Source organism: Rhamphochromis longiceps, linkage group LG6 (genome assembly GCF_057381845.1).
Source record: "Rhamphochromis longiceps isolate RC_006_pf linkage group LG6, R_longiceps_female_GT1.1, whole genome shotgun sequence".
Classification (NCBI taxonomy): Eukaryota; Metazoa; Chordata; class Actinopteri; order Cichliformes; family Cichlidae; genus Rhamphochromis; species Rhamphochromis longiceps.
In genome coordinates this window covers 34,939,499-34,964,468 of record NC_140562.1, presented here as the reverse complement: position 1 = coordinate 34,964,468, position 24,970 = coordinate 34,939,499, and the positions used below count along the sequence as shown (strand labels likewise).

The 24,970-nt window shown below is 39.6% G+C and overlaps 1 protein-coding gene across 1 annotated transcript; it reads right to left on the bottom strand.

Annotated features, from left to right (window-relative positions):
• Positions 1 to 1,434: 1,434 nt before the first annotated feature.
• Positions 1,435 to 14,605, bottom strand: cxcl12b (chemokine (C-X-C motif) ligand 12b (stromal cell-derived factor 1)). The gene is made up of 4 exons (XM_085410382.1): positions 14,406 to 14,605; positions 11,792 to 11,909; positions 6,398 to 6,481; positions 1,435 to 4,194 (listed from the first exon to the last, which is right to left on the bottom strand). The coding sequence occupies exons 1-4, from the start codon at positions 14,470 to 14,472 to the stop codon at positions 4,155 to 4,157; spliced, it is 309 nt and encodes a 102-aa protein (XP_085266508.1). The 5' UTR covers positions 14,473 to 14,605; the 3' UTR covers positions 1,435 to 4,154.
• Between the last annotated feature and the right edge of the window lie 10,365 nt (positions 14,606 to 24,970).

Below are 24,970 nucleotides of genomic sequence, written 5' to 3'. Positions count from 1 at the left end.
TACAGGACTAAACTCAGACTGTATTTGTTTGCACTGCAATAATGTCACACTATTGTTGTATTTTTTTTGTTGCTATGATTGCTTATATTGTCTATTTAAAACAGAGAAACAGAAATGCTTCATAGTTCATCGGCAACATCTACAAAATTAGTCATGTGTTCAGAGGTTAAACAAACAGACAAACGTTTTTTTTAAACTGTTCAGTAGCACTCATGGATAATCATCATACATAATTTAACTGCAAACATTTGATCTTTTTGGTTATGATATCTGTTTTTTCACATCATTGTGTTTTCCCATTTTACACTGGAGTTTCTGATTATCATTCGGTTTTTAAACCCTAACTGTATTGAAGTGACATTCATTTATTTACTCTACAACTCCAAGCTCTTTGTTCTTTTGTAAACCTCCATCCTGAAGCAACCATGTAATAATATTTTTTGTTGAAATAACTTTCATATTTCACTTTGCTCGTTCATTTTGCACCAGACAAAAACATCACAGCGCTGGTTCTGGCTGAATTGTTTTCAGATCCATCAGAGGTCTTGCTGGTGACTAGTGTGGTGAGACCTGTCACACCAGCTGTCCCTTTCATACAGACATCAGTTCAGCTCTGCAGGCTTAAAGCTGCAACAACAATGCCCCGCAATCCATCTCAGTACTTTTAACAGAGGTGGATTGTTGGGTGAGGCAGAAGAGCAGTGCATCAGTCCCGCATTGAACAAGCTGCCTAATAGAGGTGAAACAGCCTAAAAGACGAGTGAATGCCAAGCTTTATCTGTGGGGACACAATCTCAGCTCTAATATGGCTCCAGCTCCACCTCACCATTGTTCAGAAATGACATAATGCAGCTTTAAATGAACAATAAATACAAAGAATCACTGTTGATGAGAAATACACGTATAACAGCACTTTAGTTTATATAGGTTTATTGAAAAAAAGGGTTGATATAAAAGCTAAAATACTGCTTCTTGGTTTACAATCAGTGAAAATACAGAGTAATACTCTAATACGTCTTGTGTATAGAAGAACATGTGTCAGAAGCTGCCTCAAAAGAAATGAAGTCATTTCACATTGTCTTGGGGACCTAATTGAAACACACTTCAGTTATTTTAGTAACACACTAATGGCAAGTAAATGTGACCCTGAATATATATTTGGTCTAAATACAAAGAAACAAAAACCTTCTTTGAAAAATATAATTGCACAGTGATGACTGTGTTGGAACACAGCTTTGCCTGATATATATTTGATCCCACAAATTATGCTCTGTTGATGGGTTAGCGAGAGTGGCTCTGACACTGCACAGGTGTCAAGTTTCCACAGGGGCCACGGGACTAACTTAACAGCACTTAAAGTCTATTTAATATAACTAAATACTTATTACATTACATGAATCTTAATAAGCTAAATCGTGAGTGACGTAGAGCATATGCTGTTGAAAGTTTGTTTAACATATTTCTTATTAGTTTAACAAAGTTAGTCCTGCTATTTAGATAATAATCACATTATAAATGAAAAATCTGGACTTTTTTTTTACAGAAATATTTAATCTACTAATTATGGACTGGGTTGTGGTTTAACACACTAACCTTTATCTTTACATATCAGTGTGTTTGGAAAACAGCACAGTTTTATTGAGCAATGGTGTTTACGCAAATTAGTATAATTATATAAGATTCTTGGCCATTAGAGTAATGAGAAATGAATTACACTTACAGGATTGTTGCACCATTAGCTCCAAATTGATAAGATTACCACCAGTAACCTGTCAGTCAGTAAATAGACCATAAAACACAAAAGATAGACGATAACAATGACCACAAGCACTTGGACTTCCATAGCAATTTGTGGGGGGGGGGGGACCCAAAACAAAACAAAGCAATTTTGCGGCATGGGAGCAGTCGAGTGAACCTGAAAAGAAAGCCTGTGGGGTGCTGGGAGTGTCCAGATTGAAAGCACATGCTGGCTGATCTAAACTCTTAGTCTTTATTCTGTTTTGGCTCAGCAGTTCTTTTGACACATCATATATCAACTTAAGTAAAACTATAAAAAACTAAATCATGAGGCTGATGGGGACAAATGGTGGGCTGAGCTGAATAGTTTCCTGACTTGTGGCTTTTGTTTTCTATCACTGCAGGCTGGATTGGGTTTTATTCCGCTCACGCGCTCTGCAGCTGATAAGCAAACAATATCAATAAACTCAAGACAGCAACATTTAAGTTGCTCAGCATTTCTGTATTCTAAAAAAAATGCAAGCAATATTAATATATGTGTCGCATACTGTGCATAACATACTTACAGACTTTTACATATATGTGAAATATTGAATGAATCCTCAAAAATGAAGTCAGATACTGTTTCTAGCACTTTAATGAACGGCCTTCATTTAGTAGCTTCTGCCTGTTGTACATTTCATTAAAAAAACATTTTGTAAGATTATCTTCAATATAAAAATAAAACAATTACATTAAAAAAAACATAAAGTGGTTCACATATATATAAAATAACTGATAATTAAAAATGTTCTTTTGCCACCGTGAGCATTCCTTTTCAGGCATTTATCTTTCAGCTATTTGGACAATGTAGTAGCTTTTCATTCCTACTAAGGACAGGTGCTGGTATGAAAACACTGCATCTAACTTCTTCTGTTGGTCCTTTTTACAAAGTGTAAAACTATCCTGAATTGTAACGACGTCCTACCTATTTTACCTAAAATCCATGAAATTGAATTCATCTGCTTCTTGGTGGTGCATAAATATTTGGTCTCTCTTAACCAATAAGATCAGTTGGCTAAAAAACAAAAAGCTGCACTGATTGGTGTTTTCATCCATGCTCGGTCATCCAGATAAGGAAATCCCAAAAAGTTGAGTCTGTTCATCTGTTTTCAGTGGGGGAAACGTTTCGTCACTCACCCAAGTGACTTCTTCAGACGTCCAGATGAACAGGACCAACTTTTTGGGATGCACTGATTAGTGTTTTATTTCTTTACAGTCTTTATCAGTACAGTGTGGCCTTAACGTCAGCTTAGAATCGACTTCATTTTCATTTTTCACTTCCAACAACAGTCCTTTGAGCCTTTATTTCAAAACATATTGCATTCCATTTAAGACACCGAGAGTCTCGACATCCCATCTTGCATAAAATCATCACTAAAAACACAGTTATGTCAATGGCTCTGACTCCTTAAACTGAACATATAGCACCATTGGATCAGTGCGTGCTTTTTAGTAGTTTCTGTGAGCTTCCTCTCTATTCCTGCACCAAGCTCAAAACCAACTAGACCTGTGCTAGCGAGCTCTGCGTGTTACAGTTAACAAAAGCTTGTGGATGGTTTCCCCCAATTGCCAGCCCCTGAATATATCCCATGAGCCTTCACTCTCAGAGTAATGCCACTTTCACTTCAAATCACAACAAGCCTTCTACATTTATGTGTGGAAAGCCTACATCCAAAATTCTTCTTTGAGTAATGTATATATTAAAACTAGAATAATAAATCATATCATTCTGAGCAGAAGGATATGATATCAATTTGATGTGGAAACATTTCTTTTGATGTTTTCAAATTTGACATGTCTGCATTTTTCCAAACCACATTTTTTGATATAAAAGGGCAGGAACTGGCAACAAAGTCCCAACAGCATTTTTTCCAAGGAAGCTGATGTGAATGTTTTTTCCTCAGTCAGCAGCTTTTATTAAAAATTAATCTGACTTGAAATGATGGTGGCATTACTCACAAAGCCTTGCACGAGACAGAAAGGTAGAATTGTTCCTCTATAGCTGTGTGAAGCAAGAAAATATTATATACAGGCACACAATCAGAGTTCATGTATGCAACATTCAAACACACACACACTCTCCCATGCCATTCACTCAGTACTCAGCACATATTTTTGACATCAACATGTGTCTGTCAAGGTGAGATTGCACTTGGTGCTAAGATTTGTTGCCGGATAAGGTGAATGTGAAACAACTGGACGTCCCGAGGGATCGGTGGATGGTGCTGGGGATGGAGTGCAGCTTCTGCAAGCTGTCCAGAGAGTTGGACGGGTACATACAGCGTGTGTGCATACATCCATAGCAGTGACAGGGAGGTACAGAGGTTCAGCCTGGGAATACCAGGCTGGATGACATACAGGACTCCCTTTGTGTTTTAGTTGATCTTATTAGCGCGTCTTCTAGATTTCTTCACCCTGGAGAAAGATTCAGAAGTTATTAAGATGAGTTTATGTAACTGAAAACAACTTCGTTTTAGCTGTCACAGTTATATTTACATATTTACATTTAAAAATCCATGAGAACAAATAACGGGTTATTGTTGAGCCACAGGTTAAAAACATGTTATCTAGTTTTATGTGACTTTAGTCATTTGAAATTCATCTTCTCTTGGAATGAGCTGTGCATCACTGGTATAAAGGATGAGCGAGTTGTTTTTGACCTTTTTCAGAGAGCATGATATATGAATGTAAGTTTTGTAACTAAACATTATATCTTCAATTTGTTTAATATAGGCTCTTGAAAGGAGATCAATTTTTGGTTTCATTTTATGGGGATATATGAACAAATGCGCTCATACAAGGCACATTCGTATAAGCACAGAATTTCTTATATCTAACTCACTTTATGTTCTTTCAGCTTAAATCTTTTGGCTGTTTCTGGTGTTTGTAAGAACACATTAGTATAAAAAAGGATTTTTCCATTCATTATTGCCTATTTTGAGAACCTCTAGAATAATATAACACTTAACACGACTCTCATGCCTCGTGTGCACTTCTGGTCATTTTCATATAAAAGTGCATATGAGGGAAATGTAATTATGTCCGATGAGAGAAGACAGATCAGGAAGTTTGTAAAACCTTCTGGTGCAGTATTATATATGCCTAACTATAATCATAGATCTTTCACTTGTCTTTTATAAGCTTGTGTTTGCCATGCTTAAATTATGGTGTCTGGGAAGCATCACTTGCAAATCCAGAGGCAGTTTGCATTGGCTAAAGGTGAAGTTTGAACAATGGGAGACCATTTACAAAACTTTTGGCTTTACTGGATTGACCGGTTAATCATTAAATGAATCATTCATAAATCATTTATGTTTTTTTGTTTAATGAAATGCTTAGATTGGAGTTCAGAGGCTCATTTTTAGCATCAAACACGGTGATCTAATGGCACATTTTGCTCCCCACTGCAAAATTTGTTAAAAGACTAATTGATCATTAGAAATATGTGGTTTTAATTATGTAAGCTGAGCTGAACGCTGTTCTTCTGATTAAGAAATATACTTGGCTACTGATGTGCTTTAAGTTCCTGAATATAGTATAAAAATGCCTATAAAAGTAAAACAGAACCCATAACAGTGGTGGATGTAAAATGTCAATTGTCAGCTGGTGGAAAAAAGCTATAATATCATAGGTTTTTAAGCCAACAAGTGGAAAGTTTCGTTTGACAGTTATGATGTGTGATGCATATTCAACTCTTAACCTCTCGTACTTCCACCAGCTGGATTAGGATGCATTTAGCTACATGTTAAAGAAGCATAGCTACATTTTGTTTTTATAGGTTATTAAAAATAAGGATGTCGCTGGCATTAACGCCAAGCCTAAGAGAAGATCTGGTGCGTGTTAAGAGGTTAACATGCAGAAGCCCGTGAGCGACACTAGTCTAAATATGAAAGGCTGATATTTGGTGATATTTGTTGTGTATGACAGATTATTTGCTGCTGCGCCACATGCCAGCTTCAGTGAACTACGACAATGCCTAAATCTGCAGTCACAGAAGTCCTTCGCTACAATAATAAACAATGTCTTGTAACCCCTCAGATATTCCTTTATTGTTTGTTTTCACATTGTGCACTTTAAGTGTTTATACTGTTTAAAGACGCAGGCATGCAGCCTGGCAATAATCACCACCAGACATGTTGGGAACAGTTTTTTTCCTTTTATGTGAAAGGCACATATTTACTGCATAGCCCATTAAAAAGTGAAACAGCTACTGCAATTTTTATGAATAGTTTTTAATCCCCAACCAGAAGCGTTCTTTTACAGATGTGCAATTTGTGATGATAATGTGTAAAGTTTTAATGTTAACGTAAGTGCTCTGATTTGGCTGACTATCTCAGATGTGCTTATGAGAAAATAGGAAGCAGACATACCAGTGGTGGATTTATCTCTGGTCTTACTTGAAGCTCATTATTTCACAGATAATAACTCACTGGCTTACATCAACCATGTCACCAATTTCAGAGACTAATTGTCAGTAGGAAACTGAGAAATTGACTTTTTTTTTTAACATTGGTTTATTTGCAAGCTCTAAACTTAGAGGAGAAGGGAACCACATTTCATTTCTGCCTTTGTCAGTGATGCTCGTGCCATTCGTAGATAGATAGAGGGGGTTTCTTACTTGTTAATGGCATTCTTTAAGTACTGCTGCAGCCATTTGGTCTCAGGGTTGATGCAAACTTCCCTGTTGCTCTTCAGCTTTGCACTGTGGAAGAAAAAAAGCATGAATTGATTTGGTTACATGACACATTCTACCAAAATGAAGCAATCTTGAAAACAAAGCTGTTTTGACAAGCTGACTTTAAGCCTCGTTTTCTGACTGCACCAGTTGGAAAAATGCAGAGCAGATTTGTTCACCCAGAAGCTCAATGTGTAGATTTTAGGTGGGATGTGGGAAGATTTCCACCAATGAAAACAAGAAGGAAGGAAGCACAGGAATGACCTAGAAACACAGTAATTTTACTCAGTGAGGCAACAGTGCTGATCTCATTCAGCAGCAACACAGCCTCTTTAGGCATGTTGATAACTAAGACTGTTGCTGCTAGTTTGCTAACTACATAAAGCAAACTCTGTATACACTTTGCTGTATATATCTAAATACTATATACTGTCAAGTTCCTGTGTTTATACTGTACATTTAATAACCAGTTCTCCATCCTTTATTTATTCTGTAATTTATTCCAGGAGTGTTGCACTCTGCACCATTGTATCACCAACACGGTGTTATTGTCTGTGTCATGTTGCTGTTGTATGTACTGTCTGTTTGTCTATTCTGTTTATACTGAGAGCGAAGAAAGAACTGAGCCCAGCTCTTTGTATGTGTACACGTCCAATAAAGCCAAATCTGATTCTAATCTTAAGGAAATGTTGCGTGACCTTCTTGTTTTCAGACAAACTCAATAACACTGCTGATTCCTTAAAAGCATCACAGATATGTCTGACGTTGTTTGAATGTGCACAAAGGTTGGAATATGGGGGGGAAGATATCTGTGTGAGCTATTATAAACAGGGGTTTATAAACTAAAACAAAGGAATTTATCACTTGTGCCACCTTTAATCAGATTAAAGACAGAGGATAGATGTGTGTAATGTCAGGAAGGATAATATTAAATGATAAAAGTTACGTTATTTGAAAGCAGCACAGAATGCATCTGAGTCTTGTTGCGTTTTGTTGCATTATATGTTGAACAACTACCAGAAACACCTCCACCAGAAACTGATGCAAAAATGTGTACAAATTAGTGCCACAAAATTCACCAGAATCCAGGAAATAAGGTTTCTGATACTCAAGATTTCCTGAGAGAGGAACCAAACACCCCTTAATGTGTCTACCTATGCACATGCTGGTAGCTAGCTGCCCGAGGAAGTGAAAAAGGCAAAAAAAGGAGAGCCATAGAAACTATTTAAGCTAAAGAACAGCTTAAAAACAACAATAATTTGGCATTAACTCTACTACTTTAGCAAGTAAAAAAAAACTACTCATTGCCAGAATTTAAAATGAAAAAAAAAACCCAAAATCCCCCAAACTGTCTTGTCCCAACTTTAGTTTTTCAAAGTGGGGTGCAGACGAGTGCGATGGGTTTTTATTGCCACATTCTCCCGCATGTTTACATTTGCTTCTGCAGTACATTTTTTTTTCCACACTCATCCTGGTTTCCACATAAAAGAGGAGTAACAGAGATAATGAGGAATCAAAGTGTTTAAGCCCAAAGCAAACTCAGAGGCAATAAATCACTTTCAAGGACATGTAAGGGTTGCAGTTTTAAATTTGGCCCTCTTGTGTAGCTTGACATCCTGCAGTGTTGTACAGTACAGAGGCTTTATCTTCTTCTTCGGCTGTGCGGTTAACCAAACTGTAACAAGACCTCTCAGTAACCTCAACAAAGTGTGACCGGCATTTTAATGGATGCCTGAAGAAGCTCATCCAGCCTCCTTTTCTGCTTCTCTTGTGTTCAGGGTACGGTCCTTGCGCAATGACAACAAATCAAGCATTATTATTCAGTGGGATGCACAACCTAACATCCTTGCTTATAGCATTTATTCTGATCGTGGCTCAAGAGTTGGGAGTTCGCCTTGTAATCGGAAGGTTGCCGGTTCAAGCCCCGGCTCCAACAGTCTCGGTCGTTGTGTCCTTGGGCAAGACACTTCACCCGCTGCCTACTGGTGGTGGTCAGAGGGCCTGGTGGCGCCAGTGTCCGGCAGCCTCGCCTCTGTCAGTGCGCCCCAGGGTGGCTGTGGCTACAATGTAGCTTGCCATCACCAGTGTGTGAATGTGTGTGTGAATGGGTGGATGACTGGATGTGTAAAGCGCTTTGGGGTCCTTAGGGACTAGTAAAGCGCTATATAAATACAGGCCATTTTTACCATTTACCATAGCATTTAAATAGGTGCTCCTTGGCTGTACTACTTAATATTAGCGATTTATGACTAATATAGATTAAGAGCAATGTATATACCTTTAGTTTGTCTCTTGGAAATAAATCAGTAAATGTAAGTTTTTTACTAAAGCTACAAAACTCTTAAAGCATTTTTAAAAGCTAAACAGCACTTTTTTAACCATAATGGGAACAAAAACAGCCCCTCGCTGTTTATGGTTTATCGGCTGTTAAATAAATCAGAAGTGAAATGAGCAAAACATGCCAGGATTAAAAGGTCTACGGGGGTTGAGCTCAGATACACCTCAGATAAGCTCTAAAAATCTCTGCACATCTAAAAACACATCCAAGCTCCAAACTGGAGGATTACTACGCATAACAGGCTGTCAGCGTCTGCTCAGCGGTGAAAAATCACAGCTCGCTGTTTCTGCTCAAGGACGGCTGAAGGGGGGAGGCTGATATCGCAGATCACACTGCACTGTATGACTTGTAAAGCTGTCTCTGCACGGCATGCTAAACATCTTCACACATAGTCTGACACAAACTTTACACGTGGGAAGTCCTTTTGATCAGGCTGGTTTCATGTAAAACTTTTAAAAGGTGCAACATCAGAGGCTTGTTTAAGTAATCAGTCACATTCGCTACCACTCTTAAATCCTTTTTGGTAGTATAGGGTGAAATTTACAGTATAAGTCTATATTTTTAAATCCCACTACTGTTTAAGTCTGATTTGGTTATTTATTTGATTTGTGTTTCTGTTTTTTGTCTGTAATTCACTGATTACACTCCTCTTGAAAACAGAGTTTTTAAATATTAGTCTTTTTTGGCAAGGCAGATGTCAATGTGTGTAACTTAAAAAAGAAAAATGTTGCTTTAAATTTTTATTCCTGGTACTTTGTTGGGTGCACATGTTAACACGTCTTTTTTGTGGAGGGTTTTTAAACATATTTTTAAAATGAGTTTAGATTTAAATAAACTAGAAGTCACTAAAAATTAGCCTGAACAGAAACTGAAACATTGCTTCACCCTCAACACTTTATGTTAGGTAAAATATACAACTGTAATACTCAGAAAAACAGACATTTTTCTTCTTTCATACTCCAAAATATTGAATTTTCCTTCCCCCTCAGGATTCAGGGGTGCTGCAGGGCAGTCACAGAGAGTGTGCTGATGTCTGGTCTGTTATTAGAGAGCTAAGCCAGACATTTAGGAGAGGATTTGTTCTGTTGTCAGTCACTGACTCTGGGTGAGTTTCAGACCCAATGGGGTGATTGCAGGGGCACGCAACAGGGTCTTACCCTGCTCCAAACATGTGGATATCACACCTCAGTGGCAAAAGGTCATGTATGAGAGTTAACAGCTCAGAGGTGTAGCGTCTCGCTGCTCCCCGTTCTCCTCCCTCCATCTCATGTCACACATCTCTGTAAGTTAAACACTGCTTTCATATTCAATTCGTGCCCCCTCTCTTGCTTGCCCCTCTGATATACCACCTCCCTTATTCCTCACTGCATTTAGAGGCAGATGAGCAAATGGCCCCTCAAACTTAAAAGAGCAATTCGGGAGCACCAGCCTGATCCCGAATCCTTCAAATGTCAGGAGGCCAAACAGCTCCGTAACTGGATCTGTGTTTGCTTTTTCTCATGGGGTCGCCCCCCTTCCTACGCACACACACAGACACACACACACTTTTTGTTTTATTAGAGGTTGCCAGCTCATCAGCTCGGAAGCTCTCTGTTATTTTGATGTTTCTCACTTCATCCTGTTTATCTGTCTGCCTGTCTGGATGACCAACTGAGAACCTAAACCCTAATTGACTTGGCAGGAATTTGGGGGCCGGAGTTCCACAAGCAGCAGGTAGTAATTACTTCACAGCAAGTTAATACCAACAGCGTGGCGGCCTGGTTTGGAGGGGTTGTCGTCAAGCTAGGGTGAAGGGATGAGGGCACACAGTGGGAGAAGGGGGGGGGGGGGAGTTTCTTGTGGGGTGAAAGAGGGTGTTATGTTACCGACTTTCTTTCATGCTCCTCAATAGAGATATCGGAGCGCCACTCTGCGGGCTCCTTGTCTGAATGACTTCTTGACTCCTCTGGCAGTTTTCTGGAGGGAGTTTGTAGCCTAGCCACAGGACTGGTAGTCCTTCCTGACCTTTTGCCATTCGGTTACCCCTTCCAACCATCACCAGCCCCCTCCTTTCTTTGTGGAAGAAGCCTCCAGTCCTTTAGCCTTTTGGCCTTGAGGCTTCTGCCGTCCAGATTTTCAATAGCTAACAAATTAAGGAAGGTTCTTTTTTGTTAATGTGTTCCAGACCAGTGAAATTATTCTCAACGTTGCTGACCAGATTCAGGCGGGAAATGAAAAAAGAAAAAGTAGATGAGGGACACAAGGGGTCAGCAGAAATACAAAGGTAATCACTTTGACCCTTAATTATTGCTTCCTTTGCCAAACACAAATGGCCCCCTCGAGCTCTGAGCGTTAGCGCTTTCCTCTCTCTGAGTGGATTGTGTTGTTTTAAAGTCAGCCCGCTCACTCAGGAAAGCCTAGAAGGATATTAACACCATACCTCACACATACCTCACACATCAGCAGTGTATTACATTTATTTCTGTTTCCTCTTGTTAAAGAAGACTATTGGCTTAGATAGACCCCCAAAAACAGCCTACGCTTCAAACACAGCCCTTTTGTAGTTTGTACTCACTGATATGAACTGGTCTTGAATGATATGTGTGCGCTGTTATTACTGGCATTACACTAATACAGTCATAAATGAATCTGTAGTGTTCATTAAACAGAGAAGGTAATGCATGCCAGTGTCATTTTACATTTTTATTGTGTTCCTATATTGTTTTTTTGTTTTCCCACATCTGGTTATTGTGACTGTATGTCTGGGAGTTTGAGGAGAACAGTTCACTTGCAAAAGCTCAGCACAGATATCAAGTACAATCTAATCTATCACAAAATGGTTACTTTACACGATTCTGCTTTTTTAAAACCTAAAAAATGAACCTTGACACACTGAAAAGAATCCACTTAAACAGGCCACACGAGTGACAGACTCATTCAAACAGTCATCAGATAATTACACCAGGAAACACATTTCTTGAAGTTAATCACCCCCTGCAACATGAGACTCATCTACTTACATGACTTGGAAGGGGCAGTTGGGCGTGTGGAGAAACTTGAGCTCTTTGATGGAGCGCTGGGGAACCGTGTTGAGAGTGGATCGACACCAGCAGCGCTCAACCAGACTGATGGGCTTTGCTACAAACAGTGGACAAGGAAGATTACAAATTAGCATGAAGCTTAGAAAATGCAACAAAATCTCAAGAGACCAGGCTGTTAAAAAGCTTAACAAGTACTGACTGTTCCAATTCTGCAACACTGCACTCTTAAGCTCTGGCATTCACACAGCTATATATTTAGGAAGGAGTTAGGAAGAGGAATTTGAAAACTGAAAAATTTGCTTTGGGATCCAAAGATAAATCCACAGACAAAGCTGCACCTGCCTTATTTCAATATGTAAGAGCAAGAAAAGCCTAACAAGCTTTTTGTGAACAAAGAAGAAATCAGCCAACACAGAGACACATTCAGCATTACTTATGTGGAGCTCTGCAGGGCAGTAAAATGTGGCAGACGTTGGACTTTAAGATAAATGATTCCGTTAACTTGCCAAAGAAAACTTATTCAGATCACAGTGGATGAAATGAGCAGCGGTGTCTAAATATTTCGTTTCATTGCCCGTTAACAAAAGAAAGGGTCATTTTGGTTCAAGTGAGGATTTAAATACCTACATCAACTCAAATCAAATCCAAGCACAGCAGTTTCTGATTCATTTGGATTGCGATTAAACGTACCTTTCACCTCGTTGGACAAATTAAAGGCATGTTTAATCTACTGTAACAAATCTTAACAAAGCATGGGAATGTATAAGTTTACCTGCTATGTCTGTGAACAACATCCTCATTAAAAAGAGATTAGCCCTTTCTGACCACCCGCTCGTTCACACTCTCACACACACACGCATGCAGAAGTTTAGCTTTTCACTCCTGGAGCATTCAGCCAAGCCACTCTAAAGGAGAAGGGTCCTCAACATTCAATTTCCAATATTCACCTCTTTTATGAAAGCACTCTGCAGCTCAGACGGCCTCAGCAGCCTCTATGAGGTACATTCTTAAAATGATTACAATGTGAGTTTGTGTAGGCTTGTCGGTGCCCCCGAGGACTACAGATGCACAGTAATAAGACTAAATGCTTCCTTAAAAGTTTTCAAATGAAAGAAACGATGAGGGTTGTTAAAAAAATGAGGGAAAGGATGAAGGAAAACCTGGCTGGCAATAAAAGTTAAAAAGAAACCAGCCGAATAGCCTTTAATTGCATCATTATAGAGGGCTTTGAATGGGAATAAAATGCATTGAAAACTGAAGCTTAAAGTGTGCTTTAAGAAATTACAAAATTTCACAGAGCTGATTCTGTACATCAGCCATGCCCTGCCTGTACAAATGTAAATGTCCAGATTACTCAAACCATACAATATAAAGCAAATGCTGTTGTGATTTGGCAACATATAATTAAATGTAATTGAAATCTTAAAATCAGGTGCATCAATAATAAAGCTCTTTTTTTTTTTTTACAAGGTTCAATGTATTCTTTTTTTTCATAAAGAAACAGCAAATGTCCTGTCACAAATGCCCAAATCCTCAGTAATATCGCTCTAATGATTCGCACCCATTCAGGGTCTTTTCTCATGCAAACTAAGGGATCATTATGCAGCATGCAGCACTGGAGCCAGAAGCATGTGTCCACCACTGATTTATCCCTAATTAGAAACTAATTATAAGGATGCAGTGAGAAAAGGCAAATACACATGTCTAGGTCTAACTCTTGAATATTCAATCTGAGCTCTTAGTGGAGCAGAAACAATACGCTTAGGATAAATCCTGCTAGGAAACTCAACACCCCGTCTTGTTCCTACCAAGGTTAAACGTGGGAGGTAAATGTGGGGTCAATGCGGTGGCAGGAATCCACCTATATAAGATAAGATATTTGCCCAAAATCTGAAACAAATGCTTATAAACATTTTGTTTAAAAAGGCTTTTTCTGTTTTTTAGATTTTGATTAATATCAGTATATTCTCTACTTATTCTCTTCTAGCGCCCCACATAAGAACTTGCAGTGGGGAAATATTTTCATTCAAGTTTAATTTTCTAATTATGTATAAAAATATATGTTTGTTTCCACAAACCCAAATACAAACTGCAAAATAATAATAATTTTAAAAAACTAGCAAAGCAAAACGCAATAATTCGGCACCTGTCCGAAAAAACAATAACCGAGAAGCTTCTATTTTGTACTTCATTTACTCTCCATGAGTTTAAGTTATACTGTAGCTATTTAATTAATGTATTAAAAAAAATTCTAATAACATTTCAATCTGTTACCCAATTTTCTGTCTAGAAATTTATCGATGTAGAAGGAAAGCAGGTGATCGAAGAACTGGAATTTCACAGTCTTGTAATAAGGGATTTACCACGACGGCAACCGATCAATCATAAACAATTAAAATTAATGCTGACATAACCTAACAAACATAAACTTAATCCAGAAAAATGCTGTTCTAAATAGCCAATAAGAAAAATATAAATGTCGGAAGCTCCAGAATCTTAAACGTTTAAATTAGCCAAAACCTGTCTAAATGATGTTGTCAGTAATGTTCCTGAAGCGTTTAAATTAAAGGGGCTGCTGTCCCTCTGGACTCACCGTTGGAGGTCGGAACATGTGTGGCCACGGCCAGCAGAGCCAGCAGTGCCATCAGTTTGACGTCCATGGTGGTGGGCTTGCAGGCTGCAGGAGGGCTTGCGCTCTTTCTCTGTTACAATCCAGGGCACGACTGTGGCCGCCAGCTTCGCTCTGCGCTGTGTTAAATCTTCAGACGGGCGAGAGAAAGTGAGCAGGGAGACGGAGTCCCACTTTCTATAGAGGGGGGTCCCAGCGTGAGAGGAGAGGGAGGGGAAGCCAGGGCAGGAGAAGGAGGGAGAGGCAGCCAGTCAGTAGAAACTTCCTCGATTGTAAATGCGTTTGGCTGCGAGTCAAGGAGAAAGTCTGAGGGCTATTCTCTTCGCCTCTTCACTAATTTTGCCTATTTTTTTCCGCCTTTCTCGCTTTCATTGCTTCATTGTGTCTATTTAATCTTCTTTGTTGTACTTTTCCTTCCCCCTCTTCCATTTTTCAGTGTATTCTCTTCACCTTTACTTGCCATCTGCCACACACATGCATACAGAGTACAAGCATTTCTCACCAGTCACTGCATATTATTGCTGGAAGCAGCTCTCTCTGCATTTGGACTAATATTGTTTTATATGTCAGCTGCCTGTTGTGTATTTGTTTGCTGGTATACAGGCTGCACCCTCTCCGCCTTTTTTTTCTCCATGCATCACTTTGGCTGTCGTTCTTTCTCCTTTTCCCTCTTGCTGACTCCCTGTCATCTGGCTGGGCTCCTGTCCATGACGTCTGCTTCATGTCTTTATTGGGACTTTCATTGTTTTCTCCATGAAGAAACCATTAGCTGACTTCATGTTTGTACAGTTGTTAGGACAGAGGAAAACCTGGTTTAAGAAAAATTGTAGATCCATTAAGTGATGAACTTCTGTGAGTCTTTTGCTGTTTTTAATTAAAATGTAGTCAAGGATAGGAAATTCTATTGTAAGTAGATTATCATCATCAACTACAAAAAAACGACCACATATATCGCCAAGAAACAAATGTTCTTTTGGTTGTTTTATTCACTAAATCATTGGGTGATAAATTATGACTGCAGTGTGCACGAGTGGGTCAAGATCTGCTCCTTCTCACCGAGGAGTTTCTTGAACGCTTTCTCAGAATTTACAGATGTTGATCAAAGATTTGGGTTTGATTCTGGGAACGAACTGCAATCAGCATGTTGTTTATGGAAATGCTAAACCAACACAGTCATCAGTAACTGGAATGAGTTTCATCTTACAATAATACAAAGCACTAGATCAATATCATAGATAAGAAGCTTTCAGTAGATTTGAATATTTTTCATTTTTTGATGATCAAAGTTAACCGTGCCAGTTTCTTTCTTCACGTGAATTTTTCTCCTCTTCATTTATTTATTTTTAAACTTTTGGGGTAAAAATATAACCCATATCATTTTTTTCAGAATAGCTTACTTTTTTAATTACATACTCATAGGTGAAACACATTAACAACCCTAGTGGCAGGAATCCTGCAACAAAGTGAGCAAATAAAGCTCAGACACATGTTTCTGAAAAACTTTGATGATCTGATGGAGGGTTTCCAGCTTCATCTGGAGGAAATCGGCTACGAGTGTAGCATGTATGTAGCATGTAATAGGGGTGCAGATGCTATGAAGTTAGTCTGTGCGTTACGTGTGTCTGTATGTGTGTAAGCATCCATGTGATTATACATGTTTTTGTCTCCTTTCCTGTATTGAATCCAGGAGCAGGTAAACTGAAACTGGCCTTCATGCCAGAACGTAACACCTTTTCTGTCAGACGAGTTGGACATGGTTCAAAAACTCCCACCCGCCCTCATGTGCAGTCTTCGACCACCATTAGCGGTAATAAAACCATGCACAGCTACAGACTGCCTGTCAATTCATACCCTGAAATCTCTCCCCCGCAGTTTACAGGCCTTTACCACTGCGGCCGGCTGAGAAAGTGCTCGCAGGACTGTGGCCTGCTGGAAGCTATAAACCTGAGAGAGTGTTTACAGAGTCACTCTATACAACTGCCGTTACCAGCAGGGAGATGAAACCGAGCTGTGAAGAGACAAACATATAATTACCTCAGAGGAATTTACTTATCTTTGAAAGCGCAAACAACACATTTCTTTTATTGTTTTATGACCCAAGTGACACAAAATTCAGTTACAAGCTTTCAGTCATAGAGAGCGAGATGCCTGTTTTATTATTTATATGGATGCTCTGCCTTAATCACACAATTACTAAAGCTATTTTATAATTAGGCTATAAAAGTTTTTCTAAGATGAATAGTTTTTTATTTTTGTTCCAACAGCATTAAAAACATCCTGATCATTAGCAAAAATCCTTCAGAAACAGTGACACGGTCGCTTATTTTAACTCATTTACAAACCACATAATATTAACAAGTATAATATAATGCATACGAATCTTCCACCTGTTAATCTTGATATGGAACAAAACAGAGCGTTGAGTTGCCTGGTTGGAGTTAACATAGGAGAGTTAGCTCTAACTATGTCTGTTTGGTTTTTGTGCCTTCTTGCTAATAAATAGTTTCTATTCAGGGATAAAGCAGCAGTGGATACGTGGGCTGTTATATATTAAGGAGAAAAATGAGACTTGCTTTTATTATCACATTTTGCAAAAAGGCTGCAAAGTTGTAACGTCTGGGGAAAAACAACTGACCAAGAGCAATGTTGATAGATTTTTTAATGCATTTAGAGAATGTATGATTTTTGTGAGAATAAAACATGAACAAATATAGGAAAATATAGACAAAGAAGAAATTAGTGGCCACTAATACTTTTACATTACATGTGTAAAAACTTGCACAGTGTGAAAAAAAAATTATATGTTTACAAAAACTTATGAGTAACACATTATTTGCTGAATTTGTTTATTTATTTGTTCTGTCTCAACCCAAATCGTTTGATTTGATCAATCTTTGAAGCTCAGTGTTGTTATGTGCTCCACCTCTTTAACTATCTTAAATTTCTAAAACTGCCGATTTGAGGATGCAGTAGCATTTTTTTTGTAGCATAGTATTAAGAATAATAAATATATTATGTTTCTGGCTATCATTAACATTTACAAGTTAGCTTAGTTACACCCCGCCCCCCCCACAAACTAAATCCTGTTAATACTTTCATCACAACACAGAGACTTGTATTTAGTGAGTCACAAAAACAAATGACAGAAGTGTTTTAGCCGCTCGAGTGCTAACATGCCACAGGAGTGCTGCTGCAGAGGAGACTGGGAATGCGATTGGCACGTTTACTGCTGACCTGTGGGACAACACTGTCACTTGTATCACACGTGGGATCAAAGGTCAACGTTTCATGTCCCTGTATAGGGTTACAAGAGGTAGAGCTGCAAGGTCTTTGTTCTGATAGACGAGCTTGCCTGAATGGCTGCCACGATGAGGGATGTGACGGGGAGCAGATGAGTATTTGGTCTTGGTGGATGGTCTCCATCAGGCCCACACATGCCATACATGCGAGCCCGTCCTATTTGAACAGGTCCAAATAAAGATTATTAGGTGCAATAAACTTTTCCTTTTGCACTGTAAATGCGATTGTAAAACTCTGCCAGGATGGGAGGATGTGGTTATTTAAGAGCCAATGGGGTTTTTAGCAAGAGCAGAAAAACATCAAAATATCTTTTTGCTCTCTGTCAAAGCTTACTGGTTTCCTGCCGTACTTCCATTTGTGGTTTGTAGTGGATTTGCAGGATAACACAGTCTTAGAAGAAAAAAATAAACAGTAATTAAAATCTTATTAGGAATAAAAGTAGAACCACAGAGAATAATATACATATATCGTCCTATTTTAGCACCAGACTTTAAAGTGGTTCAGAGGGAAAAATTAATCATCTATCATCACCAGGTGTGTCATAGCACTTAAAGCAGACTCATGCAAATATGTTATTAATGTCTTTCATGCCTTTCCATGTAAAAATGAAGCTAAATAAACACAGACTAATCTTTGCACTAATCTCCAGTGTGACGGCAGATCCCGACTTTCCTGTTAGGATCTATGTTAGGAGATTCCTTTGTGGTCGAGAGTTTATTGTGTTTGTCCAGCAGTTTGAGTCTAGTGCTGAGTTTGATTTTATTGTGGCAGCGCAGATGAAAGGTTTTCCTCCAATAGACTTAGATAAACAGTAGATCACAATCACAGCTGCGGCGCTATGAGCGCTCAAAATGTGCCACGTAAACACACATTCATCAACATGGGGAAAGATTCTCAAGAGCATAAATATAATATCAGCTGCTGGATAAAAAGGGAGTGTTGAGTAAAGACTATTTGTAGTTAGCTTACAGTATATTCTGATTTACAGGATCGTGACTTTGGATCAGATTTGTATTTTTTTAAAACTTTTATGTATACTGGATTTGTACGTGTGTGTCCCGTGTGCGTGTTTATGGTGGTGGCGTGAAACTGTGGGCTCTGTAAACAGGATAAAATGGAGGTTTAAGGTGTTTGGGGGCTAGAGGCGGGAAGGGGGGGGGATGGGTGTGATTTTTTTGGGGAGGGGGTTCTTGGATCAGTTAGCACATTTCTGCCTTGAGCTTCAGCAGCTGGCTCCTTAGGAGGAACAAACACGCACATACAGACACAGGCACACACACACCTCTTGCTGAGGACTGATTAAACAAGATGACGTTTTCATTAATCAGTGATACAAATATTCTTACAAGCGGCTGAAATAATCCTTTAATAAAACAGCGGATTAGCGCACAACATTGCAGACAGCTGAACTATGGGACTTATGACAGCACAGAAATGAAGTGGAACTATGTATATGGGTGGAAAACTACTCAAACCTAAAGCATGTCACTTGCTAGATAAAAGTAAAATTTGTAATAATATGTATTAAAATAATCTAAACACGTGGAAATAAAAGCATAAATGATAGTGTTAGGGATAGTGATAATGATAGCAAGCCTGGCTGACTGTGTTTATGCATTTTATCACAAAGCTCTTGTCTTTCCATAAAGCAAAAAGATTAAAAGCAATTAGACTATGCAATTTCTGAAGAAACTGTGGCGGGATTATTGTAGGTGTAGCTAAAAGTTGCTAAAAGGTAGAAGGTAAAGAGGTTGGCTGATATAGTTGAAGGGAGATGGCTCAAAAACACACGGGAAGGTATCTTAATAGGCCACAAGTGTACCTGAGATAACAGCTACCTGGTGCAAAATAGAATTGCTCTGAGTGGTTGTAATAATTTCTGTCATACAAATGTTTGGGGACATTCAGAGACATTTACCTTGTTGTTGTAAAGTTGTCCCCTCACTTAGACGACATAAAAATAGAAATTTATTGCACTTAAATGGCTCAGATAGGATTGATTTTGAATTTAAACCAAGATAAAGACTAATAACATCCCTGTCAGCCTCAGATGTACAATATTTTATTAATGATCATGTTTAGTGTTGTATATTGACGAGAGAAATTCATTTATCTAGATAGCAAGGTATTGCTAAGAAACTCAGAAACCATTTACATACATATACTCTGGGCATCATCAGATGAATCAGGATGGGACAGCGTCCAAAGTTAACCTTTCCCACACATAGTGCAGAACAGGAGCTGGTCAGCTTCAGATGAATTTCATTTCTGGAAATTCCACATTTGGTTACAGAGAAGGAGCTGTATGGTTAGAGTGGGCCAGAGACTGGGAAGAGAAAACGGGTGCTGAGTTAACTGGACAGTTACTTGACATATTCTCACATGTGCACAATCAGACACCACACAGACTTTGTGCAAAGGAAGTCGAAGGGTAAAAAATTGTGTAATGTACAGGTTAAATGCATTGTTACATGCTACGCCATTGGGGAATATATGAAAACATTTCTGGGCTGACGTATATGTATAAAACTTAAGCACAGATTTTGATTTAGAGATTTAAATTTTGGATTTATTATTAAGTACTTGCAAAAAGCAGAGACTAGAACTAAAATCACTCTGAAAACGAAGCACAGTTAAGTTTTTGATCATACGAAACGGTATTTTCTCAGGGATACATAAGAAAAATTAGATATTTGAAATGTAAGTTTGAGTTTTAAGCATTTCAAGGTTATAACATGATTTTCTCATTGTGTAATAGTCACTACTCTTATTTACAAATCAGACAGATTGTTGCAGCTAAGACTGAACAACAGTTTAAAGCAGCATGCTAAAGTAGCGCAGCACTTTCTGCGCTCTCAGACAGCGCAAGTCTAGAAGATCAAGTAAAACAATGATTAAGGACCAAGAAGGACTTGGCTGAACAAAAGGTCGAGAAATCTCCCTGTTCACTTCCCCTCTTGACCATTTTAATCCTTCATCTATTCAGAAGTACAACATACAGCACATACAGTCAGAAAGCTATGGATGCCTGCAGAGAGTGATGATAAAGGCATTTCCATTTGAATAAACGACTGGTTTTTAGGTAGACACGTCCTGAATGCGTTTGAAGTTTTCAGCTCTCCTTGGTTGTCATTTATGGGAGAAAGCCCTCTCAATGACTAATCCAGTTTACTTTGTGCCCATCTGTGGAGGAGAGAATCTGGCATGACACCAAATGCCACTCAATAGATGCTTTCCCAAACAAAGGCAAAAAATGGCTGCCCCTCCTGTGTCCTCCTCCTTCTCACTCCCCGTTTCCTGCTTGACAAACACATTCAATCCATCTCCTCTTTCATATATTTGTCAAGAGCATGGTTTGTATGTGACCCTGTTGCTATAGTTTCAGCTCCCGTATGGGGCCGGACATGTGTTTACTGTATATATTATGGGATGCAGAGAAAAGAGAGGGCGGGCTGGAGTGCTTGTGCCCTTTGGTGCCACATTCAAGTGTGTGAGACTGTGTGTTTTTTTAACACTATGCAATTGTCTGCTCCTTTTCTCAGAGAAATGCCGAGAGCAGGAGGCCATATAAGGGACGGCCATCACGACTCGTACCCTAATTGGGTGGGATGTGCCGTGAACGCTTGGTGACCACAGACGTGTGGTCAAACCACATAAGTGGAGTTCTGTTCTGAGTGAGTATGCCTTTTGAATGGCCAGACGTCTCCTTGTAGAACAGGATAGAAAAAGAACAAAACACATTTTGAATAAATATCAGTGAATTCATAAAGACACAAAATGATTGTTTAAAAATGGTGTTAAAAAGGTACTTAATACTTAAAAGAGAATGTAAAGTACATCATGTTATGTCAAAGACATGCTTTGGAGAAGTTAGCATGCAAACCAGCTACTGTTGACATGTAAGTTACCCTCACATAATGCTGTTTTGTAGCTCAAGATAGTGAGCTAGAGAGGCTATTTCTTGACTGTGTTACATTTTGTGCAATACGTAAGTGCTGATCTGGTCCTGATCTGACTCTCCTGAGCTTGTCCAGAGTTCATGTGTGAAAACGGCTACCAAAAGAAATAATGAAACCTAGAGTCTTGGCCATCGATCAGGATTAAGGCGAAAGCAGAGGCCTGTGCTTCGAAGCAGGATATGGGCTTATCCACATACCTTCAGGGTTATCGTTGGGCTTTTACTAAGGTGATTCACATCTTACTGAGGTTCAACACCATGGTGGTTTATGCTGGAGACCTAAATTGTTCCGGGGCAGGTTACATTTGAAATTAGAGATCAACAGGTGCAAAATCATCACCTATGGACCTATAAGTTCTCAGTAAACTAGTACCAGTGTTCCTGGAAGATCCTTTGGACAGTGGTGCGCACATTTTAATAGCATCCTTTAAATCATCCCTTTAAATGTTTTTCCTGTTGGCTGAAAGCAGTTTTAAAACAATTTAAAACTGCTTGTCCTATACACGTTAACGCTTGATCCTAAAAGAGGAAAGCTATATATGTACTTCTAAGTCTAATATCAATTTTCCAGGCTTGTAGCCTATGGTTGAATTCTGCTATGCTAAAACTATATCATGCACATCCATTATTACTTCATTGTAACCTGTCAGATTCTCCAATAATAACTCTTAGAAATAAGCTTTATTAATATAGTAATACTTTTTCAGCAATATTTCCCATACTGTATAAAGTGCACACACATTTATACTGTATTTTGAATATTTTACTTTAATCTGTCTGTAACAGCTGCAGATCCATTATTAGTTTACTAGCTTTCAGAACATATTATGTATTCAACATCCTCCAAATTCAAATCAAATCAAATTCAAATTTTATTTGTCACGTACACAGTCATACACAGTACGATATGTAGTGAAATGCTTGGACAACTGCTCGTGACCTAAAGAGAACAAAAAAGGAAAAGGCTATGAATAAGATAGGAAATAAATATGAAAAATTAAAAAGGGTAAATTTAACTAGGAAGGAATAAAATATAAATTAAGGTTAAAAATGAAATAACTGTACAACACAAATTAGAATGAAGGGTAAATTTAACTGGGAAGAATAAGATAAAGATAAATATATAAATTAAAGTTGAAAATAAAATAACTGTACAACAAAATACACAATACACAATATAGAACTATATAAGAATGTATGAAGGAATCTAAATATAAATAAATATATACACAATAACAGCAGCTGTACAAGTATTAACCGGAAATGAAGAATATAGTGACCAGTGTTGTGCAAAACCAAAGTCCAGAAAGTCCAGTGTGTGTGTAAGAACCATATGTGTGGGTCAGTACTGTGTGGTGGTGTGATTGAGAGACCGTATCGCCTGCGGGAAGAAGCTCCTCCTCAGTCTCTCTGTGTTGGTCTTCAGGGAGCGGAATCGCTTTCCTGACCTCAACAGAGAGAACAGTCTGTTGTTGGGATGGCTGAGGTCCTTCACGATCTTCCTGGCCTTGGTCCAGCACCGCCTGCTGTAGATTGAGTGCAGGTCAGGGAGCTCGGAGCGGATGGTGCGCTCAGCTGACCGCACAACCCTCTGTAGAGCTCGTCTGTCCTGCATGGTGCTGTTCCCGAACCAGGTTAAGATGTTTCCCGCCAGGATGCTCTCTATGGTGCACGAGTAAAAGTTCCTGAGCACCTTGGAGGGCAGTTGGAAGTCTCTCAAGCATCTGAGGTGGTAGAGACGCTGTCGGGCCTTTTTCACCACGGTGTTGATGTGACAGGACCATGACAGGTCCTGCGTGATGTGAACTCCGAGGTATTTGAAGCTGTCCACTCTCTCCACTGGGCACTCGTTGATGACGGGGGTCTGGTAGTTCCTCTCCTGCTTAGTGCTGAAGTCCACTATCAGCTCCTTTGTCTTACTGACGTTTAGAAGGAGGTTGTTCCTCTGGCACCAGTTCTCCAGATTCCTAATCTCCTTCAGGTAGGCCGTCTTGTTGTTATCAGAGATCAGGCCCACCACGACGGTGTCGTCAGCAAACTTGATGATGGTGGTGGAGCTGGTAGTGGCCACACAGTCATATGTGTACAAAGAGTACAGCAGGGGGCTCAGAACACACCCCTGGGGGGCTCCAGTGCTGAGAGTGGTGGAGGCTGAGACATGTCCGCCCATCCTTACTGCCTGTGGTCTGCCAGTTAGGAAGTTGGAGATCCACTGACACATAGATGAGCTGAGTCCCAGATGCTCCAGCTTGGTGGTGAGTGTGGAGGGAATTATGGTGTTAAATGCAGAGCTGTAGTCTATGAAGAGCATTTTAACATAATTCCCCTTCTAGTGTCCAAGTGAGTGAGTGATGTGTGGAGGAGATGAGAGATGGCATCGTCTGTGGAACGATTTGGACGGTAAGCGAACTGTAGTGGGTCCAGTGTGTCTGGTAGTGAAGAAATGATGAAGTCTCTGACCAGGCGTTCAAAGCACTTCATCACTACTGAGGTGAGGGCTACAGGGCGATAGTCATTGAGAGAAGCAGGGTGGGGTTTCTTCGGGACAGGAACAATGATGGACTCTTTGAAGCATGTGGGGATCACCGACTAAGATAAAGAGATGTTGAATATCTCAGTGAACACAGGAGCTAGCTGGTATGCGCAGTCTCTTAGGATACGACTTGGGATGCCATCTGGTCCTGCTGCTTTCCTGGTGTTCACTCTCTTGAAGGCTCTCCTTACTTCATGCTCGGAGATGACGAGCACGTTTCCGGTGCTGGCAGTATCTTCCTGTCTGCAGCCGTTAGCGCCGCTAACACTAGCATTGTTGGAGACCTTAGCTGCAGCCTCGAAGCGAGCATAGAAAGTGTTCAGCTCGTCTGCCAGAGTCACGGCCGCGTTCGTCATACCGGTTGTTGGTGCTTTATAGTCCGTTATTGTCCTTAGTCCCCGCCACAGGCTCCTAGATTCACTCTGTTGGAGTTGTGACTCTAGTTTCCTCCCGTAGCGCTGCTTCGCCTCTTTCACCGCCCTCCGCACGTTATATGACGCGGCTTTGTACGGGTCCATGTCCCCCGTCATGAGTCCCGTGTTGTAGGCAGCGGTGCGGGATCTCAGAGCGTCGCGGATGGTTTTATCCACCCACGGCTTCTGGTTGGGAAACGTTGTGATAGTCTTTGTCTCCACGGTATCATCCGCTAGTTTCCCGATGAATTCCACAACCGCTTCCGTAAACACGTTGACGTCATCGTCGGAGCTGTTTCTGAACATGCCCCAGTCTGCGTCATCG